General features: G+C 45.8%; 1 protein-coding gene across 2 annotated transcripts in view; it reads left to right on the top strand.

Annotated features, from left to right (window-relative positions):
• The window catches only part of CIB2 (calcium and integrin binding family member 2), a 725063-nt gene extending 723645 nt beyond the window's left edge, over positions 1-1418 (top strand). For both annotated transcript variants that reach the window (XM_069624410.1, XM_069624411.1), the window contains exon 6: positions 181-1418. In XM_069624410.1, coding sequence (XP_069480511.1) covers positions 181-202 — 22 coding nt within the window. In that variant the 3' untranslated portion in view covers positions 203-1418. The remainder of the gene's footprint in view (positions 1-180) is intronic.
• The last annotated feature ends 22069 nt before the right edge of the window (positions 1419-23487 follow it).

Below are 23487 nucleotides of genomic sequence, written 5' to 3'. Positions count from 1 at the left end.
CTGGTCTTCTGGAGGAGACCTGATTGTAACCTGGAGCACAGCTGTTGGGCAATACCATATGCAGCAACATTCAAGCTCCGACAGTAGGGCTGTTTGTAATGCACATCTGTCAGTAGTAGAGCTTTGTTTCAATTCCACAGCCCCACTGAATGTTCACTATCTTTTTTTTTTCTTTTACAGCACATTTCATATAAGAATATGAAGATTTCGGTCCTCCTCAGCAGAACCTACCATTGTCCGAAGCAAAACTGTGTTAGTCTCGGAATCTCAGGCACTTTTGGGGCGTATTCCCTCCCCACTCTACACTGACTTTGTAGAAAACTGCAAAAAAAGGACTGACTTTTCTCCAGCTTACAGGGCAAGAAGCATCAAATATTTTCTGGGTTTCGGGGAGTGCACAGCAATCCAAATACTCTGTCCAAGGAAGGGAACAGTTGTGTTATAAAGGTATTTTATTTCTAGAGCTCAGAGTACTGGAAGTGCATTTCCCTGCAGATTTTATATTTGTGAATTTCAATATCGTCCTTCATGCAAAAAATGAAGATGAACAGTGAGGCAAATCAGCTTTACAATGCATCGAAGGTAATGAAATGGAAGAAAGCACAGGCCTTAAATATGGTATGACTAACGTGGTGCGATACGGCTCATCTTTCTGCATGGGGGTATCATGTTAGGCTTAACATTTTTGTCAGTCATGTTGCGCTACAACATCGACTATACGTTTTGATTCTCATCACGCCCAGTTGCTCTGTTCGGTATTTCTCCTTTAACCAATTTTTCATGGATTGTATCTTCAACAAAAAACTTAAAATGCATATCTTTTATATATTTGCATATATGAACCCCATCCATTTACAGATTCACCCTTTCCAATCTCCTGTCTATCTCAAGTCTTTTCGCAAAACTAACTTGAGTTTAAGGAAGTAAAGTTGGCACCTCCAAGAGAAGACAGGCATAACAAGCAAACTCAAACCCGAGAAGCACAGCACCAGTACCAAGGGCAAAAAGACAGTTTTTTTTTTCCTGACCAGCTATGCAATCTTTCTTGTAAATTGCATGAACGCCGCTCGGATTTTGACTCCGCTCCAGGGGAAGCTGCTTCGTCATTATTCTTCCAGCGTTGGTTGGGTACTGGTGCATGACGACAATCAAAGAACTGTTCTAACAGTCGATAGAAGGGCTCTGTCATTCACATAATCTCCTGAAACGAAGACTTTTCCCTGATTTTATTACTTCGCCCTCCCCTGAGAGTTTTGGGCTACTGTAAAATATGAATTCTTGCATTAAGAAAAGTGGAGGTTTGCATATTCTTGTAACCGCAGTAGACTAATCGGGGAAATATGGGGCCGTCTTTTAGGGTATGACATTTTGTTGCTTGTTGGCCTAATGAACTCTTTTGAAATAAATGTTTCCACTGATGTCTGTTTCCTTGTGACGTTCTTGCATCTCCAAAATGACCCGCACGCACACAATCCACAATGTAGCTTTATGTACCTTCAATTTGGAGAAGCCGGTTATTTATCAACTGAAGCGTTTTCCATGCTGAATACTTTTTTCTTAACAGACCAAATGCCTGGATGACGTAGCAGTACTCTTCCCTGAGTTGGAGTCTTACTCCTCTGGCCGGTTTAACCATTCACTGCATCCTAGTTTGCAGTCGCTTCGATACTACAGACGAAGGCTCTAGGCAACTTCCTCTTTGAATCAATAATAAGACCTGAAGGACTACATCATAATAAGTCCGCCTAGTCCTTCTCTTATGTTGTTTGGTGGGTTGCAGAAGATACCTTGTCAGGAGTGGACGCTATTTCATAAGTACTGTCACGAAGATGCACGAGGAAGTCATTCAAATGGGTTTAAAAAATCATGTTTTTGCCGATGCTGACAAATAAATTGCACACTTTTTGAACTCCGATTCTACAGTTCACTCCAGTTCTTTGGCACTGCTGCCCTTCTTGATTTTGCTTGATCTCTGATAAATGTAAGGTTAGGCACAGGTGGGAATGCACGGTAATATCGTACAGCGTAAACATAGCCATGTTGACGAGCAGAATGGTGGTCGTACATTACAGCTCAGTTATCCCCATACGCTGCGGTACAGTGATGAGTCTACGGTGCAGGATAATAATATCCTATTTTAATATGTTGCTTTATGCTGGAGTCACCTATTCAAGCGCTGTTCTAATACCTAGTTTTTCTACCCACTTTAATGGTACTACATTTTTAAACTCGGAAGAGTGAAAGAGCGAGTTGGTCCTTCCAGGATTAACCCTTTGTCTTGTGGGCCAAAGATGGATTTCAGGAGAGAACACTTTACTCTGTGTGCTATCGTGCGTAAAAGGGCATGTTCTCTGGACCAATGATGGCATATTCTGTGAAGCAGTTACGGAAACATGCTACCACACTTCAGTGGGAATAGTCTGTAGTAAAAGGGCAAGCACACTCTGCAGCCGGAGGATAGATGCTTTCTGCAGCTGTGGGGTAGGTGTATTCTGTAGGCGCATTACACAGCCGCACGATAGATGCGTTCTGCAGCCATGGGGTAGGTCTGCAGCGGCAGGATCAATGCGTTCTGCAGCTGCGGGCGAGGTGCATTCTGCAGCCACAGGGTAGGCGCATTCTGTAGCCGCAAGATGGATGCGTTCAGCAGCCGCAGGATAGATGGGTTCTTCTGCTGCAGGGTAGGTGCATTCTGTAGGTGCATTCTGCAGACATAGGATAGATGTGTTCTAAAGCTGTGAGGTAGGTGCATTCTGGAGGCGCATTCTGCAGCCGCAGGATAGATGCGTTCTGCAGCTGCTGGCGAGGTGCATTCTGCAGCCACAGGGTAGGCGCATTCTGCAGCCGCAGGATAGATGGGTTCTTCTGCTGCAGGGTAGATGCATTCTGTAGGTGCATTCTGCAGCCATAGGATAGATGTGTTCTGAAGCTGTGAGGTAGGTGCATTCTGGAGGCGCATTCTGCAGCCGCAGGATAGATGCGTTCTGCAGCTGCTGGCGAGGTGCATTCTGCAGCCACAGGGTAGGCGCATTCTGCAGCCCCAGGATAGATGCGTTCTGCAGCTGCGGGCGAGGTGCATTCTGCAGCCACAGGGTAGGCGCATTCTGCAGCCGCAAGATGGATGCGTTCTGCAGCTGCAGAGTAGGCACATTCAGCAGCCGCAGGGTAAGCGCATTCTGCAGCTAGGGGGAAGGTGCATTCTGCAGCAGTGGAGAAGGTGCATTCTGTAGCCGCATGGTGGATGTGTCCTGCAGCTCTGGGTTAGGCACATTGTGCAGCCGCAGGGTAGGCACGTATTCTGCAGCTGCAGGAGAGGCCCATATTTTGCAGCAAAAGGAATATTGTGTAAATGTTCAATGTTTTCTGAAGCCGAATGTCAGGCATATTCTGCAGCCTAATGGAGGGTGTGCCAGAGCCCAATAGGCATGTTCTGTAGTACACTGATGGGAAAATACTACAGAACAGGCATAGGCATATTCTGCATTACAACGATGGGCATAATATGCTCCACATGCATGGCTATGTTCTGGAGTACGATGATAGGGTGCACCACTAGAGTGGGTATATTCTACTCCCTAAAGATGGCCATGTTCTCTTGCACGTGGATGGCCACAATTGGTGGAATAAAAGGTATATTGTGCAGAACATTGGACATGTTCCACGGAACAGCGGTGAGCATGATATACATCACAATAGCCGGCATGGTGATCATGCAAATGGTAGCCGTGCCCCTTATACATCCCAGCAACATCACATATTGAAAAATAAATACGATTGGGAACACTGAGCATATGTTTTGTATCTTTGATGGGCATAGTGTGTGTAACAATGATGGTTATAGTCTATGCATAATAATGATGGCCATATTCTGCACATCAGTGAGAAGCATAGGTGTGTGCGTTTCTAAATGGTGGGACTATTCTGCAGCACATGATGGACACAATCATTGAGATTATATATTACTGAATCAGCGATAGCGACCCTGTACTTATGGTTGTGTTGGCCTTCCCATAAGAAGAGCACATTTTGGGTGGCTTTGGCGCCATTTTCCCCCAAAATACAGATCCAACTCTTAATGAGTCTGTAAAATTTGGTGAGGTTTTGTGCGGGGAAAGCTGCAGGGGTGGGTACCAGAATGATCTAAATCCAAATGGACTAGAATGGGGGGAAGAAATCAGTTGCATCTACAGCCCAAACCGCTTGCCAGCTTTACACCAAGCTTGCGCAAGGAGTGCTGGCCCTATCCTGAAAGTCATTTTACAAATTTGGTGATAATCAGCCCAGTGTTGGTTCAAAAATTCCAAAATGTTGTTACAAACAAAACAGTGAGATGCTTGGCGGGGCCAGCAGCAAGGCTGAAGCCCATGCCACATGGATTGCAGCACTGGCAAAGAACGCAAGCCATGGACAGTGGCACAGGGCCCCTTATGGGGTTATAGTGGCTACTGAGCCAGGCCACAGGCCATGCCCAATATCTTTGAGAGATCATTGGTGTGGCAATCAGCATGGCTAAATACCATGCCCAGGGAGTCTGGCCACTGGTCATGGACTGTGCCCCACGGTCCCACAATGGGGGTATACTGGCCACAGAGGCAGGCCGCATGCCAGACCAAATATATAGAGTGGGTTGCTTTGCAGAGCCACCAATATGGCTGACGCCTATGATACACTGCTTGCGGCCATGGTCCATGGACAGTGGCCCATGATCCCTATTAGGGTATAGCTTGATGGACTTGCAATATTGCTGAAGCACATGTCCCAGGGATTGTGCTTCAAGCGTGGAGGGTGGCCCCAGCTCCTTTTATAATGGTACTGTGAACTTTGGCCCAGGCCACAGGCGATTGTGGGTGACTTGTTGAAGGCTGGGACGGGGCCAAACCTCGTGCCCCAGGCAATTGAGCCATAACTTGCATCGCCAGTATGCACTGCCCAAAGTGAGAGACCTCAATGTGCTACAAAACGTTTGTTAAAGGAAAATCATTCTTTTGTATATATTAATGAGGAATTTTCAATAACTTGCATACAGTACAGGCACATCTTGTAATATCTTCAGTTTTAAAAACCTTACAAATACAGTGAAAACACTCAGTTAAAGGGATGCTATGGTTAAGTTGCCCTCATAAAAACCTGCGATATTCAATGAAGCACTTTGTTTAAGGGACATTATGGTTGCAGCGCAATATCAAAAAGCAAAGAAATTAGCCAGTTCTTGTAACCTAAGCAACCATAACTTACACCTCTGCCATGCACTGCGCATACCGACACACATGGTGGCACTGATGCCTTTGAATAATGGCATCACAAATTTGTATAAATCATGACATAAAGTGCTTACTTGGGTTGTGTTTAAGGTATTGCAACCAACACATGAAGGATGTCAAGTAGGCGGGTATCAGGTAATATTATCCCCATATATATGGTCGCCGTAAATAATATCGCCGGGAAAAGGTCGTGGCGATATTATATGGGTGACCATATATATGGGGGACAGGGGCAAAAAAAAAAATGGGGGTTGCGGGGGTGTCCCCCGCATGTTCCATGCAATAATGTCGCCACAAAAAACAGCCATTTTTCCGCGATATTTTTGCATGGCGAGATTTTTGTGGCGACATTATTACATGGAACCAAGTAGGTGTCTCCTGATTTAGTCAGTGTATCATAAAATGTACTTATTATGATATGATAGGTTATTTATAACACGCTTAATACCCAAAGGTTTCTAAGCGCGGACCCGTGTATCGAACCTGTGTTGCTCTGTGTCATATTGCTTCCAAGGCTAGCACCTTGCTCCTGAGCTATCCTCCCGAGACAAACAAATTCAAACTGAAATGTTCTACTGAAGTTCTGTTGAGGAAATAGCAGCCTTAAAATATGTTTATAAACCTGGCAACCTCTATAGCATGGACCACAGAAGCAGAGCAGTCTTAATACGGTATACTTGGGCAGTACAATTCTAAATCCAAACCCTTCAGAACCTTGAGTAATGTTGAACTTGGAGGCAAGAGCTAATTCTACAAGACATACTGAACACCTGTGTGAATAAAGAGTATACTTGGAGCATTGATGCATACAAATAGGCCGCACAAAGATGTAACATCTGTTAAGGGGCAATCACATACTATGGCAGTATCTGTCTGGAACCTGGTTATTGTGCCTTGTATGTGCATCACGAGTGCAGGCCAACCCATAGGAAACTAACTTCAGCGAATTCCGCAACATTAGGGTCTCCTATATTGCACTTTCTGATGTTTTCAGTGCAGTTACCTCCAGGTAACTCACTGAACAGAAAACACTCCTCAGCATATGTGATGTCCTCTGTGTCAATACGGGCTGTGCATGGCAAAAGCACAATTTATAATTGCGTAGCTTGCCATAACTAGCACATTTAGTTTTACTAGCATAACTTAACCATAAAACCCCTTTAGCAAAGTTTTTTTCAATTCCATTTTATTTGTATGTATATAACACCAGCAAAGTTATGCGGTAGGTTTAAAAAGGCTTGAAAAATAACTTTTCACCTCCAATGTGAAAGTAGAAAAATCGATTTGAGCCAAGTCGCACAAGCCACAGCGTCACCTAGTAACCATCACTAGAGGTTCACCTCCAGTTCAGAGTTACATCAGCAAGGCATTGAGTATGCAAATCAAACCAAATGGAAGCTTATTGCTCCAGGAAATCGTCTTTATCTTACAGGCCAGTGCTACTTTATTATACAGCTTTATCACGGAAACGGCCAAAAAGACTGTATCCATTTGTACAAATGGTACAAAAGACCGAAAAAGGAATGTACCATTCATACGAATGGAAAAATACAGAACATAAGTTTCAGGGGTGTCCCCCCCGATCCCCATGTTGGGCATTTGCAAATCCGGGGGTTTCAGGGGTCACAGCCTATGTAAAAAAAAAAGTTAAATAAAAGGACTCTGCAGCGCTGGTTCCCGGTCACACAAGTGAAAGGGAACAGGTGTCGCAGGGACACAGCAAATCAGCGGCACACAGCGAAGTGTGCCGCCGCAAGGTAAGTAAGTGGGCGGGGGGTCATGTATTTATTTTGGGTTGTTTTACCTTGTTGGGGAAAAATTATTTCCGGTCAAAACCAATACGGTCTTTTCGGTCACGAGATTTTCTGTCACGATAAAACAACCCAAATCCCTTTATCACCCAAAGAAAGACATGTCTCAAGGCTGAAAACGCAACTACATACCTAGTTTACCCTTTTTAGGTATCATCTGGGCAATATAGCCTTGACAGCCTTGTGGTTGGATCATTGGGCATGTTTAACAGACACCAGCAAAGTTATTGTGATTTTAGAAAAGACTTGAAAAAACCCTTTAACCTGAAATGGGAAAGACGGTCATAGTACTCCCACCACCTGCACGTCTCTGTGCCAAACAAAGAAAACTACTTCCTTCAAATGGATTGTGTCATTCCAGGCATTCCTCATCTTTGATATTCAAGTCTGCTTGCAGCTTGCTTAGAAACATTTTTCATAGGGTTGAGTGTCATGCAGTGCCGAGTCTTGGTCCTTCGATGGCCTCCGTAGCATCCCTCGTGATGTTGACGCTGGTATATGAATCACGTGCACGGACGGTTACCTCAGTTCCATTTTTTTCTGCATTGCTCCGTGCCTCGGAGCTACGGCCTCAGCGAATTTCAATTATGTTTGTTTCATATTCTTCTATGTCCTCGACACCGAAGACAGACTGCATGCGATGTTGAGACTTTGGAGTCAAGATCGCTATTACAGACCCTTACTGCGTCTGTCTGTGGTGCTTTGGGTTCGGGTCACAAAGTCGACAACTGTGGCTCATGTCAATACATGCCTGTCAAGGACTTGCGGGAAGGGGAAACTTGATGCAGGTAAGCCTTTCCGCAAATCACTGGCCGTTCCCCGATCTAAAAGAAAAAAATCATCTTCCGAATCAAGAGCTTTTTCTCCCGTTAGAAAGTGTCCTAAACACCAAAGACATTAGAGGTCCAGTTCACGACACTCGTCCACTTCTTGTAAGAAGAATTAAAAAAACATCACAGATCCTTGTCATCTTCTTCCTCTCCCGAAAAAGTTTTTTCCAACAAAGAACTCCACGCCGAGTGAATTAGAAAACTTCAGTGTGAAAATCTTGTAGTTTTCCATAAGCAAGCTCCTCTGAGTGCCCCTCTGAAGGAGTCTTAGAAAAGAAGCCACCCCTCTGCGTCTGACAAGACCATTAGGGAGTCTTGTGTGTCTCCTTCACATGCACCTCAAAGCCCGGGAAGAGAGACTCCTCGACACAAATCGAAAAGAGTCTTCCCCAACACACAAGAAAGCGCCTTTTTCTGTCCCCTTGAAACTTTCTTCTTCGGTATCATAGCTGTTCTGTTCATCACCTGAACCTTTGAGCCATGTAATCCATCGAAGCATATTAAATTGTCGGCTCATTCACTGACTGCTTTGATGAAGTCTTCGAAGCCTTTGATGCCTTAAACTTAGTCACAGCTTTCAGTGCGCCGAAGACTGTAAAACCTATGGCTGAAATGTTTAGGGTTTTTAAACCCATTCCTCGACCTGATTTCTTCAGGCAAATAGGAGCAATCTTTGAGGAAGATGAAGAGGAAGATCAGCCCCCTTTTGGGTACGAATATGGGACACCAAATGTTCCAGAAGAGTTGATCTCTGAAGAATCCAGGATGCAAAATCTTGTTGAAACTTTAAAGGAGACCAGTAGCTGGGAAACATCACCAGAGACAGATTTTGGTAACCCAAAAATGGCTGGTCATACTGATCCCTCATACAGAGCTGGAATTTGTAAAGTGGCTGAATATCTGGGGTGGTCCAAACTCACAGCTGCTATGGAGACCGATGACCTCACTGATATTTTAGGCAGTGGTCCAGTTAGGGAGGCTATGTTACCATTTCATGCAGCCTTGAGAGTAAGGGTTATGGAAAACTGGTTAAAACCAGATTCTGTTCCATCGGTTAACAAACTGTTAACAAATAAATACAGAACTGCTTCTGTGGACCCTCCTTTTTTTAACAGGCACCCCACACCAGTGAGCCTGGTTGTTCAGGCAGTAATAGTTTCTTCAAAAGCTGTAGTTTATCCTTCTGCTCCGGCAGATAAGGAGGATAGAAGAGTTGACTCTTTGGGACAAAGAGTATTTAGTGCTGGTAGCTTGGCATTAAAACCAGCGAATGCTACCATTGCCTTAGAAAAGTGGACTCGCACCCTTTGGGGTGTAGCTGCTCTTGCAGCAGAACACATTCCGGAGGGAGATGAAAGAGATGGTTCCTTAAGCCTAATACGAGATGCAAAAGATGCATGAGGCAGTCTTTACAGCAGTGCCGACTGCTTACATTGGGCGGGGGGCGCCGCCTCCCTACCACAGAGAGAAGAAGAGAAGAGCGTTTCTTTCTCTTAAGAGTTATTTATACATACATTTATTAAACCTGAGAGCGGTAGATTATTTATTTATTAATCTGCCGCTCTAGTCTGCAGCCTGGGCTGCTCGCCTGGACCAGGCCTGCTACTGTAGCGGGGTGCGTCCCGATTTAGTAGAATTTCTGCAATGTAGAGTGCGTGGAGCTCGTAGCTCCACGCACTTTACGTAACCATTTGCCCATTCAAGAGGCTGGCGGGGCGCTGGATGGGTGGCCCTGCACTCTTGGTATTCTGCGAAAACAGCATCCCCGAGTGTCTGGCTCCTCTCCTCCTGTGGGCCATGAGCATAGCAACAACATTGTGGATGGATTGTCATTGGCTGTTTGCCAGCCAATGACAATCCGTGTGGTGGGTGGAGTCGGGTCGGGTCATGGGCACACGGTGCCTCGCCTTCTAGTCTTTTCTTTCCAGGCCGTGTTGCTTGCGTGGTGTCGACATGGACTTCTTCCAGGGACCACCAGGCCCATCCACAGACCGGACGTGCTGCCTCGGCTCGCCTGCAGCAGTGCTGCCTGTTCCAGAGCGACGCTGACAGAGCCTGTCCAGCCCAGATTAACAAAGGTAAGTTAAGTTAAAAGCAACTTGCAATTAATTTAAATTAATTTACTCTTGTGTGCGGGCTGCAGCGCGTATTCAGGTGGGCAGGATTGAATCAGGAATCAGATTCAAGCAGCAACCAAGACTCGTGGTTGCTGCTTGAATCCTGATTCAATCCTGCCCACCTCAATACGCGCTCCGGCCCGCACAATGGTCGTGTACTTGTGTGGGTGCTGTTGGGCGGCCCGGGGCACATGTTCATGGACTTGTCTTGTGTGAACCGCGGCGCGTGTTCAGGGCTGCAGTGTATGCTTCTTGCTTGTAAGTTTAAGTTTGTAAGCTTGTAAATTCAGGCCTACAAGCACACTGCCTTCTTGCACAAGGGAGAAGCATACACTGCAACTGGGGTACAGTGTATTCTCTCGCCCTCTCTCTATAGCCTCTCTAGTCTCTCTGGCTCTCTCATTTTGCTTTCCCCTGAACTCCCACCTCCCCGCCAGGTAAGCCTGAGGCCTCGCTGCCTGCCCCACTCCCCCCCACCACACTGCGCCGGCGGTCCCTGTAATGCTGCAGTCCTCTTCTCGTGGCACCTGGAACTGGTGCTGCTTTACAAAGGTGAGTGCTTGTTTACTGTGTTATTCCCAAAATCTGCATAACCCCTACCGGACAAGGTCCCCAGCTGATGGCTTTGGGGGGAGGGGGCCGGGTGCAGACACCAGTGCCCCACGGGTGTGCTTATTTATGTTTGGGATTATGGCAGTGGGCTGTGCAGTGCTCCTCTCCATTGAGGTCTTGTGTGCAGTGGACATCGGGGATCGGAGGCAGTGCGGCGGTGTCTGGCCTGTAGTGCTGCATGTGGCTCCGGCTTGATAATGGCACTGCTTGGTTCTGCTGGTGACGGTAGGTGTGTGTGTTGCTAGGGTTCTATTGTAGTGCTGTGTTCTGTTTGGGCTCGATTTTGTGGTCTGATCTACTGATGGGCACGAGTAGTGTTGGGTGCTGCGGGGGTTGGGGTTTGATGGTAGTGCTGTGTGTTGTGGTGGCTCGATGGTTGTCCTTTGTGCTGTCGGCTCTGGGGCTCACTGGCAGTACTGTGATTAATTGGGTCCTCCTCAGGCTGGACTGTAGTGCTGTCTACTGCTGGTTTCAGGGCTCAGTGGTAGTGCTGTATGCAGATGTCGCTTTTGCTCAGTGGGAGTGCTGTGTGTTGATGAGTTCAGTGGCAATGCAGGTATTTGCATGTAATGATGAGTTTGCAGTGGTGTGTTATGCTAGCCAAGGCTTCATGGTATGTCTGTACACTGCTTGTGTCGAACATAGCTCTGTGTGGTGCTGGCAGTCCAAGGTAGCGCTGTGTGGTGCTGGCAGTCCATGGTAGTGCTGTGTGGTGCTGCTGGAGCTCAATGGCAATGATGGTCACACTTGGCTTGAGGATAGTGATGTTTAATGCTGCTCGATTGCTGTGCTGTATATTTTCGGGGCTGATGGCAGTGTTCAGTGGCAGTCCTGGATGCTGCCCCATGCCAGTCCTCGGCACTAAGACTTAGTGCGTTGTGCTGCTGGAGCCCAGTGGCAGTGCTGTACACTACAGCTTAGTAGCTAGTAGTAGCGCACTGTGCTGTGGGTACCCTTGGCTTTATGACAATGCTGGTTGGTGCTTGGTTGCAGTACTGTGCATCTCTAGGGGTTGCTATTTGCTGCTGCATCTTGATGGTAGTGCTGGACGCGGTTTTCAGTTTTAGTGTTGTGCTCTTCATAGCTGCTGAATAATATTGCCCTTTTTTTCAGTGCACTGCATTACAAGCAGGCACTGCGCACCTAGTGTTAGAGCAGCCCCCATTACCACGAGGCACCTTACACGAACGGGATTGTTTTGACAAGGTTATTCGGCACGCTGCACCTATGCCAGAATAATTGCATACCTATACATGCGTGACACTCCTTCCCTTCTCCACCGGAGGCCTTCCTGGCTCGGCACGGCTGGAAGAGCTTCTAACTTTCCTTATTGTGCCCCCCAGGGGTCATTCTGTATAGCACCAGCACTTGGCCAGTGTACCTCTCTCGGAAGGCTTGGCCTTGCCAGCCCCCCTTCATGGCTTTCATCAGGAGGGAGCTCATTACAGCTGCTCTGAAGCCCCCACAACTCGCAGGCAACCTCGAGCGCATGTCAGGGCCATGAGTCCATGATACACCTGACCCAACCCTTGCTTATGATATGGTAGGATATGGCAGTTATAACGCGCCTATACACAAGTGTTTCAAGGCGCGACGAGGCAAGGGAGGGCTGGGGAACAGAGGGACTATATAATTAATTTCTTTATGCATACACCATAGTACCAGCTATTCTCAATACAAGCTGCTGTAAAATACACTGTCACACTTGCACACGTAACAATAATGTACCACCATACCATTAGTATGTAAAACCTAATGCTTTCTGTCATATTTCGTTTTTTTTTTGGGACAGTAAATTGCACATTTTGGAGGCCATTTTTCAAAAATATTCACGGGGGGGAGAACCCCCTGCTGCCCCCTTAGGTGGTGCACCGCACGCTTGCTCAAAAACTGTCCCAGGGAAATTTACGCCCCCCCCAGGTTTCATACTCACCAGCCGCCACTGCTTTACAGTCCAGCCTGGATACAGTGGATTCAGTCATCAGGTCCATGGCTGCCAGTACAGTGCTTAGGCGCATGTCTTGGCTGAATAAATCAGGATTTTGTGCAGATGTCCAGGCACATTTACTTGACATGCCATTTACTGGACTTCCCTGTTTGGTGAGAAGACTGATAACCTGGAAAAACAGCAAGCATCTCGAACTGCAGCAAAATCATTAGAGGCAGCAATCGGAAAACCTCAATCTTCAAGTCAGGAATGAAGAGGACGTCTGACAGTACCCCCCGATAAAGCCCTGCCCCAGGGCCTGGTTTCTCTGGTCTTCGTATATGAAATTTCTTAACCAACATTGGTGAATGAACATCCTGCTTAGCCACCCAGGATCTTTCTTCTGGGCCATACCCCTTCCAATCTATCAAATACTGCAGCCTACCTCTAACCACTCTAGAATCCAGAAGGTCCTGAACCTCATATTCCTCACTCGAACCTTCCACAGAAACTGGTCCCGGTGCCTGAGTTAACCTAGTACCTTTTAATACAAGGTTTCAATAAGTTAACATGGAAAGTAGGATGAATCTTAAGACTAGACGGTAACTTTACTTTGATAGTGACTGGAGAAAGAACTTGATCAATTTCAAATGGCCCCAAGAAACGTGGACTAAACTTGTCTTTTCCCTTCAGAGCTATCTTCTTACTGGAAAGCCAAACCATATCACCTGGTTGATAATTTGGAGCTACTCTACGCTTAGTCAGCAAATCTCTTGTAATCTGATTTACTCTTCTGTAAAGCCTCAACAGCCTTTTTAACATTCTTAACCATGGCTCTTAATCTCCCTTCAACATCTGGAACTTCCACTTCCTCAAAATTAACATCTCTAAGAAACCTAGGATGAAATCCCTGATTTAAATAAAATGGTGACATATTCGTAGAGTCTTTTAGCAGTATTATAGTAACAAAACTCTGCGAACCAAATTAACACCACCCAACACTTATCAGTCTTAAGATAACAACGTAAGTATTTTTCCAACTCTTGATTTATCCTCTCGGTCTAACCATTTGCCTCTGGATGAAAGCTAGTAGTTAAACATATCTCTATATTCAATTCTTTGCAAAATGCCTGCAAGAATTTCGACACAAATTGAGAACCCCTGTCTGAAATCACTTGTGAAGGAAGTCCATGTAATCTTACCACATTTTGTAAAAATGCTTGTGCCAGATTAGTAGCTGTAGCTGGACCCTTTATCAGAATGAAGTGGCTAGCCTTAGAGAGTACATCTACAACTACTAGAATTGTGGTATAACCTTGATCGAAAGGTAACTCTACTATGTAGTCTAGAGATAGAGTATGTCATGGTCTAGGCGGAATCGGTAAAGGAGTTAACAAACCCACTGGTTTCTGATTCACAGACTTAACTCTTGCACACGTCTCACATGTTCTTACATAATTTAAAGTATCTTTACGCATTCCTTCCCACCAAAATCCTCTACGTAATAACTCCAAGGCTTTTCTGTAACCAGGATGTCCAACAAGCACCGAATCATGACACTGACGCAAAGCCTCCTCCTGAATATTTTCAACTGGTAAATACAACCTAGAATCCACAAATGGTAAACCATCCTTAATCACTCGTGCAGGATCCTTCATTGCCCATTCAATCATTTGCACTTCAGTCATTTCCTTAGCCACTTGTTCAACCAAGCTCACAACTTTTTGTATCTCAGCAATCACAAAATGTTTATCTTGAAGCAAAGGTACTGGAGAAAAAGCTACTTCTTTAGAACTTCCAGGATAATATCTAGATAACGCATCGCTTTCCCATTTTGTCGTCCAGGCTTAAAGGTAATCACAAAGTCAAAATCTGCAAAGAAAAGAGACCATCTTAACTGACATGGCGTTAAAGTCTTAGCTGACCTCAAGAAGGTTAAATTCTGATGATCTGTAAGTACAGTAACTTTATGTCTATCTCCAAGCAGATAATGTCTCCACTCTCCAAAGGCTGCTTTAATTGCCGAAAGTTCTCTGTCAGAAATAGTGTAATTTCTCTTAGCACTGGAAAACTTTCTTGAATAGAAAGATACAGGATGTAATTGTCCTGTACTCTGATGTCTCTGTGAAAGCACTGCTCCTAAGGCCAAATCAGAAGCATCTGCTTCAACAAAAAATGGCTGTTCTACATCAGGATGCAATAATATTGGCCCCAAGGTAAACTTACTCTTTAAAAAACGGAATGCTTCCGTAGCTTCCTTTTCCCAAAGAAATTTTACACCTTTCTTCAACAAATGAGTCAAAGGAGAAACGACTGACGAAAAACCTTGAATGAACCGCCGATTGTTACTCTCACCTGACTCCCACGGAGGCGCTGACCTGGTTCGGGCTGCTGACCTCTTCTAAGGTGATGCAAAGGGTTCGGAAGACGGACTGGACCGGGCCCCCAAATCTGGCTTGTCTGGCTCGCAGAAGTATCCTTCTGTAGGTGAAAATAGGGGATTAACTGTCTGCGGGGTAATGCAATTGGCCTCCCACTTTCCCCTCTCACCCTCCTCGAAACCCTTCCGTTATTCCTCGTAGCGTCTCACCTTAGGGTCGGGAAGGACGAGCTCTCCATCCTGCTTCTGATGCAGGGGCGCGTTGGTATCCAGTTACTTCAATGGATTTTCGGATTGGTGAGAACCAAACTTGCTTGGCTTCCAGGTAAGTTTTTTGATAAGAGGTTCCCCTTGTGTCCATGCATTAATGTACTAATGCTAGTGTCTTTTTCCCCATAGGGGCCGGGGTACGGAATGCCGGGGAACAGGCACTGACCCGAGATGAGAGGTGAAATCCTTGTAGAAATCAGGTAAGTCTTTAATGAGCGTTTTTTTGGTAATGTCTTTTCATTCGCTCATTAACGCTGATGTCTCTTTTTCCCCTTAGGGGCCGGGGTCCGGAAATGCCAGGATGCGGCGCGGACCTGAAATGAAGAGGGAATGAATCGGCAGGTAAGTCTTAACATGGAGATTTAGCTTTCCTTATTCCCTTCTCTCTCACCTTTTGTTCTGGTCTTTTTCTCCCTAGGCGCTGGGGCGTGACTGAGAATCCGGATGATCGCTGCTGAACGTGGAGGCGCCCTGTAAAGGTGAGTGGAATGCGGCGCTGCAGCAATCGACGCGATGAGCTTTTAAATAAAAGTTTTCCTTTTCAGGATTGTCGGCGAGATGTCTCCGGGATGCGGATTTAGCAGGTAAGGACTTTTCCTTCTTCTGTTCACTTCTTCTCTTCCTTTGCAGGTGATCCAGGATGCTGGCAGGCGTGGCAGAAGTCAGGATGCAGGAGCAGACACGGTGAGCGTCCAGCTGCTAGATGCAGAATAACGCGAAGCACGTGTGGCTGTTCGGGTGGGGTTTAAATAGCCTTGGAAGAAGTTCCAGGTATGTATCCTTCCTCCAATCAGGTATGTATCCTTCCCCGACCACACCCGGATGGTAAATTAGTCCCACAGGTAAAGTTGTTCCTTTCAGGCCTCAAGGAGGCCGGGATCCTGCAGCATGGTCTGCATCAGGTAAGTGCACCCAAGCACTCCCATAATGAGCCTGGCGCCATAGGCGCCAGGACACTGTCCAAAGGGCCCCTATATGGGGATGCTGGGTCCTTCCTTGGGGACTGGATGTCCGCTTTCGGGGACGCAGGGCTTGAACCGGCTCCCCGGGACCGGGCATCATGACACCGATAGAAGTTAGCAAATCCAATGAAACTCTGTACATCCTTTACACAAGTAGGTGTTGGCCAATCTAAAACTGCCTTAATCTTACTAGAATCCATCTCCAATCCAGCCGGTGAAACTACAAAGCCCAAATATTCCACTCTGGTTGTGTGAAATTGAATCTTTTCTAACTTGGCGAAAAGATGATTCTCCCGCAGTTTCAACAATACTTTTCGTACATGTTCTTGATGTTCCTCTTTTCGAGAAAAAATAAGAATATCGTCAATGTAAACAACTACAAAGACATCAAGATACTCCCAAAAGACTTCATTGATAAAATATTGAAATGCTGCTGGAGCATTACAGAGTCCAAAAGGCATCACTTGATACTCAAACCAAATCGATTACGAAAGGCCGTCTTCCACTCATCACCTTCTCTGATTCTTACTAAGTGATAAGCGCCACGAAGATCTAACTTGGTGAATACCTTTGCCCCTTGAATGGCATCTAACATCACTGAAATCAATGGAAGCAGATAACGATTCTTAATTGTAATCTTATTGAGTGCCCTATAATCTATACAAGTTCTCAAACTCTTATCCTTCTTGGGCACAAAAAATAATGGGGATGCCGCAGGTGATTGGGAATGACAAATCCTTTCTCCAGATTTTCTTGTAAATAAGTCTTCAAATGTTCATTTTCTTTCTCAGTTAGTGCGTAAATTCTGCCACATGGAATTGGGGCCCCATCTTCTAAATTGATTTTACAATCGTAAGGATGATGCGGTGGTAACTCATTAGCCTCTCGCTCACTAAACACATCCTCAAACTCACAATAGCATTCAGGCAGAATTCCAACCACAGCCCCAATAAACTGTTCTTCAGTTACTCCATTAGCCAGAAACTCTCTCAGACTCTCCTGACCTTCAACTTCAACCTCTTCCAGACCTACAACACAATGTTCTGAACAAAACTCTGATCTAAATTCCACTGTTCTTTTAGCCCAATCTATAAAAGGATTATGCAACGTTAACCAAGGCATGCCAAGAATAATTTGCAATTGAGGAGCATCAATCAACTCAAATAATTATTTCCCAATGTTCATCAGCAATTTTTAACCCAATGACTTCTGTAGTTTGTGTTATAGGTCCCGAACTGAGTTGAGTTCCATCTACTGCTCTAACCTGCACTGGAACTTCTTTTGACACTACTGGTACTCCTGAGCGAATGGCTAAATTCTTATCCACAAAGTTTCCTGTTGCCCCTGAATCTAAAACACAAGGACCCGCACATTTCAAACCTCCCTTCCAAAATAAGGATACATTTATTGTGATGTGTGGGACGGATGCCTTAATTGTGTTTGCCACCATCTGACCTCTTCCAATCGATGAGAAATTTCTTCGAGGGGCTCTGGGACAATTTCCAACAAAGTGACCACTATCTCCACAATAGAGACAAAGATTTTCCTTCTGCCTCTTCTCCTTCTCTTCTTTAGTTAATGGAGGTCTAAACTGTCTCTCTTCCAGACACCTCAACTTTTCTTTGAACCACATCTATTTTTGATCTCTCACTGCATACCCAAGGTCTACCCTCAGAAACTGATCTCCTCCGCTCTTGACGTCTTTCACTTAATCTAGCATCAAGTTTTAACACAAGAGTAATTAACTCTTCACAAGAAGTTGGTCTTTCAACAATAGTCATTAGGGCATCTTTTAATTCTTCATGTAACCCTCTATAAAAGAGAGAAGATCTTTTCTCTTCAGGCCAAGCACATTCTAAAACTAATGCTCGAAACTGTGTAATATAAACTGATAAGTGCTTATTTCCTTGTTTCAATTCAAGTAACTCACTATCTATACACTGAGTTAAGGTACGTCTATCAAACATCTTTTTAAACTCAGCTTTAAATAACTCCCAATTCTCAGGTTCCCTGACTCCTCTCCCAATCAACGGAACTGACCAGGCAGCCGCCTCACCAGTCAAGTATGATATTAAAAAAAGCCACCTTCGCTCTTTCATTAGGAAATGACTCAGGTCTACACATAAAATGCAATTCACATTGCATCAAAAAAGGATTTAAACTTCTGTTGATCCCCGAAAAACGCTCCGGTGGAGCCAATGGAGTTGTCACCACAGTAATAACTGGAACTCCCCCTTCACGCTTTTCCACCCCTTTGACCTTCCCTACTGTAACTCTCTCTACTTCTGGCTATAACATGGGAGGTTCCCTTTCCGGATCCCAACCAGATACACTAGGTCTGTTGGTCTCTACTCCTTCCTTATACACCAAAACACTTAACTCCTTAAGTCTATCACTCAACTCGGTGGTTTCTCTCCTTGCCTTAGACATTTCTTCCTTCATTTCTGAAAGCATTCTAGCTAATGAGCCTAAAGACACCCCTACTTCAGGCTCCATCTCTGCTCGGGCAGGTCTTTTCAATGTGGGCCTTTCATTCTATCAGGTCCCAGCGCCGGATCTCCTGCAGGAGCAGACGATTAGCCCACCTAGACCCTCAAACCAGTACATCCAACAATCAGTTGAACAATTATTGAATTGACCAGAATGGGGGAAAAGGGGAACTGGAGAACAAAACAAACTATTAGGAAACACTGGAGTCCTCTACTGCTCAGAACCTTGGAACCCTGGTTACCTGCAAAGTATACAGCATACAACAAATTATTAAATCCTCAATTTATAACTCACTATCAATTCTATTATGCACTTTCCCAGGATCCCTTGTTACCTGATAGTCTCAGTAGTTTTACTTGGAGACTCTTAGAGGAGTTTTATCTTTATTATTTAACTTGCTTTTCTCAGTTGAATGCTTAAGACTTCAAACTCCTCAGAAAGTTAAATATTAGAATAACTCTGTGTTGAAGATTCTTCAGTAAATTAACTTTTCACTTGCAAAGAATGTCTTTGTATGCTTTTGGAGCTCAATCAACAGACATTTTCAGTTAGATTCTATTATGTATTAACTTGCAGAGTTCACTTGTATTTTTATGGACTTGACATATAGTTCATCTGTAGAAATATAGTACTCTTCAACAAACAAGCATCAACTTTAAAATCACAGCTGAAGGAATGTGGAACAGACACGCGCGCGTGTACGCTACCTGAAGAAACAAGCCAGCACTGACTATGTAAAACAGATGAGTGTCTCCTTCTCAGGAAGAGATCGCGATTGCGCACTGCCACAGGATCGCGCAACGCACAACAAAAATAAAAGCTGTATTCCACGCCACCTTCTATGGGGAGACCGCACACTGCCACTGGTTCGCGCTCGTTAGCAATTCGGAACCGCATGCAGCTTTGGATCAAAACCACACACCAAAATGATGACCGCGACTTCAAACAAATCTCCTCAGAATCGACGTAACTAAAACTTATTACGCCTATTAAAGGAACTTCCTGGGCATGCCGCTTCACGCTACAAGGTCCTTTCCTTTAATTCATTCAAAACGCGACGCTCCACGAACGGCTCTGATTACACAGCTGACTTTCTAAAGACGCACGCAAGCTGATGCTTTTATATTTCAAAATGAACGTTCAATTCAGCATTGCGGTTACTTTTCTTTCCATAAATTATTTACATTAGTAGCACAACATAAATTTTTGGCTTTTCTTCAATAAATAACTTGAAATCATTTGATTTTCTTAAACTGCACTTGAGTAATATTACTTTAAAAAATAAACTGTTTTCTTTCATCTTGGTATTAACTATACATAGTCACTTATCTGAGTTTTCTCTTCTCTGCTTTTTCTGAAGAAATAAATCCTGATGTTCTGAAGTTTTCTTTAGTTTCTCTCTTTAAAATTACTGGAGCTCTGATGCGCTGTGACCATCCATGAACGGATCCAGAATGAAAGGCAGTTTAGAACCTTTCCTTAGATTCAAAATAGATTCACAGTAGCCAATGGCCAATCATTGCTGAACAGGAAGCACTCCACCATCTGGAGCTGGGACAATAGTTGCTGGCTGATATAAATGTTACATTAAGGAAATGTCTTTTCAATGCATCTGACCTTTCCTAATTAGTAATGCCTAACCTAAAGTCTTCTATTTCTCAGGGACCTGACATGGACAGCTCCTTGCAGATTTTAAAGAGGTCAGCCGAGTTGTTAGATGCCATGGAGACGCAGGCTTGGATGTGGGCTCTCTTCTTGGTGCAGACAGAAAGCCAGTATTGCCTTTGGTGCAGGCGGCAGGCCAGTTTATACCAGAAGTATTTCCTCTCAGCCACCCTGCACTTAGGTTTAAGGGTGACAAGGTCTGAGTAGTACCAAGAGTTGCACTTGGCTTTGGGCTTCAAGCGTATCCTCATGACCGGGGCAAGAACATCAAGAGTATCATATATAGCAGAGTGGAGCAGGAAAAGGGCTAGGTCAGGGTCTGGGTCAGCCAGGGGGGATGTGAGGGGTGAGAAAGTGACTGCAAAAGCATCAACTGACATACGCTTAATGGGTCGGATAACCGAGGAGGTAGGTGGCAGTGCTGGGGTTGGCTTGGCCTGGTGGGTAGAGATGGTGAGATATGGGAGGAAAGGAGAAAGTGGTAACGCCAGGAGAGAGGAGAGATGAAGAGGTCTGAAGAGATGAGAACATCCATAGTGTGCCCTGCAGATTGAGTCGGGCCAGAGGGGAGAATAGAGAGTGAGAGAGAGTCACAAAGGTCATGAAAGAGTCCAGTGGAAGGACAGGAAGCATCCTGGTGGATATTTAAGTCTCCCAGAAGGAGGATTTGAGTGGTTGAGACCAGGAGGGAGGAGGAGAGGTCCGCCCACTAAGAGAAAAAGGAGGAGATCTGACCAGGTGGCCTATAGATGGTAGCCACAGTAAGGGAATGGCCAGAGAGAGAGAGACCCTGCAGATGAGGCATTTGAAAGAGGAGTAGGCCTGCGTAGGAATGATAGAGGCAGGAGCCGACTTGGGGAAGATCAGGGCTACAAATCCCCCCCCCCCGGAACCGTTGGAACCGGGCGCGGAGAGGATCTTGCAGCCATCAGGGAGGAGAGTGTCAAAGCTTCTGTCAGAGCTGGCCGTGAACCATGTCTCAGTGAGACCGAGGACATTGAGGACAAGTTCCTCCAGGAAACGGCAGATGTCAGGTGTGTTTGACAGCTGAGAGAGTTTAGAGTGGCAATATAGAGAAGGTTACCATCCTTGAAAGACTTCCGGGGAGGGGTAAAAATCAGAGGTATGCCCTGCAGAGCTGTAGAAGCAGCCCGAGGGGGGGCAGAAGTGGAAGGAGAGGGCAAGGTAGCCAAGGAGGAGACAGCAGGGGCCGGCAAGGAAGCTGTGGATGGGAAGAGCAGGAGAAGAAAGGAAATTGATGAGGCGCGGGTAGCATCTATCAAAGAGAAGGTTGGCTTGAGAGCCTTGGACCAAGACAGTACCATTAAAGTAAACATTAATGATGACCTTAGAGGAGTGGAAGGAGGACAGGAGGGCCTCCCACCAGGTGCCACCATTAATGGGAGAGGAAGAAAAGGGAGAGAGCACAGAGACCATATGTAGAGTGCATAGGTCTGGTGAGGGAACGACAAAGAGGATGTCATTGAAAGTTTTCCTGTAGGAGGCACTGGTATAGCTGTCAACGATAGGGAGGCGTGGTTTGGAGACCAGGATGTCCTTTTTAAACTTCTTCCTACCAGATTTAGTGAGGAGAGCAGGATAGTCGATAGAGAAGCAGTTAGAAAAGATTGGAGAGACAGAGAGCACCATAGAGTGGGTGGGGAGAGAAGAGGAAAGGAGTGGGAAGGGGTAGGAGAGAACACTAGGGAAGGACACAGGGTAGGGTGCAAGCAGATGAGACAGAGATGAGACAAGTTGAAAATTGTACAAGATGACAGGTGCTTGGATAGTGGTAGAAGGTTCGCTAGAAGAGTGCTTTTGCTAGGAGGCAAAGCCACAGAACGGCACTACTTTCACAATGCAATTTTAAATACTTTCACAATGCAATTTTGAGTACACAAGAAAACACACCTAGGTTTGTGAGTCTGCTAAATGGTTAGGTTTGCAGGGTAGAGTGGGGTTCTAACCTAACCCGGGCCACTCCTACCTTCCTTAGTCACTGCTGGTTGATGGCTGGTGACTGGCTGCCCCTATTGACATCTGCAGACACAGGATGGAGCCGCCTCTGATTGAGCCGCCCTTTGCCTTGGGGCCCTTAGCTGTGGGGGCTGCCGTGCAGAGGGCTGCCCTGGGAGGGACAGTAATGACCAGCAAGGCCGCCAATCGGGGGAGGTGGGCGGATAGGCAGGTGGGAGCGAAGGCAACAGGGAAGTGGAAGCAGGGGAGGGAGGGAGGGAAGAGGGATAACAACGCTTGTACCGCAAAAATCAAAACAAAAGCAGATTAGCAAAATTGAGGCCCAGCATGGGCTATGGCAACGCTGACCTCACCTGCAGGCAGCACCAGCACAAAATGCGAGTCTGGGACTCGGAGGACAAAGTGCCTGGCACACTGTAACAAGGCCGCCAATCAGTGGAGGCGGGCGGGAAGGGAGGCGGGAGGTAAAGCAATGGCGAAGTGGAAGCAGGAGAGGGAGGGAGCAAGGGAAAAGAGATAACAACAGCGCTTGTAGCGTGAAAATCAAAAGAAAAGCAGATTTGCAAAATTGAGGCCCAGGATGGGCTAAGGCAATGCTGACCTCACCTGCAGGCAGCACCAGCACAAAATCAACCCTTTTGCTTAGATTCTTGTCTACTTGCTTATCGTCTTTCATTCTGTTCTCTGTCTTGAACCTAGCTCACTTTGACTTCCTGTCCTTTCCCTGTATGTTTCTGTTATGGTTTTTGTCCTCACTTGTACTTGTGTAATTCCTTTGTACAGAGTTTGGCTCCTGGGATTCCCAGCAGGCAATCTCTGCCCCTTTCCTTTGTCGCGTTGTACCTTGTGCCATTTTGTAAAGTGTGATGGTTCCTGTTTCAGGAGGCAGTCACTATTGTGTTCCTGCTGGACCCGTACAGGCTCCAGTCTATTATTTTGTGCTTGTGTTTGTGCACCTTGGGGTCCAGGCACAGACACCCAACTCCTGCTGCTCCTTTCCATGAGCATTCAGAGTGGGGCCCTATAATAGTAACCTGCTCATAAGGCCACTGTTTCCCCTTAACCTGTGGGAAACTCCCCTCCTCCCCCTTCTGCTTACACCTCAAGTGGAAACCTAACGTGTTTGTCTCACTTGTACTCACTGCCCCTTCCTGTTCACTGCCTTTGTCGCCTGTCTGTAGTTAT

This window comes from Ambystoma mexicanum, chromosome 11, assembly GCF_040938575.1.
Source record: "Ambystoma mexicanum isolate Mex_15411 chromosome 11, UKY_AmexF1_1, whole genome shotgun sequence".
In the NCBI taxonomy this organism is placed as follows: Eukaryota; Metazoa; Chordata; class Amphibia; order Caudata; family Ambystomatidae; genus Ambystoma; species Ambystoma mexicanum.
The sequence above is the reverse complement of the archived record's forward strand: the minus strand, read 5'-3'. Positions and strand labels throughout refer to the sequence as shown.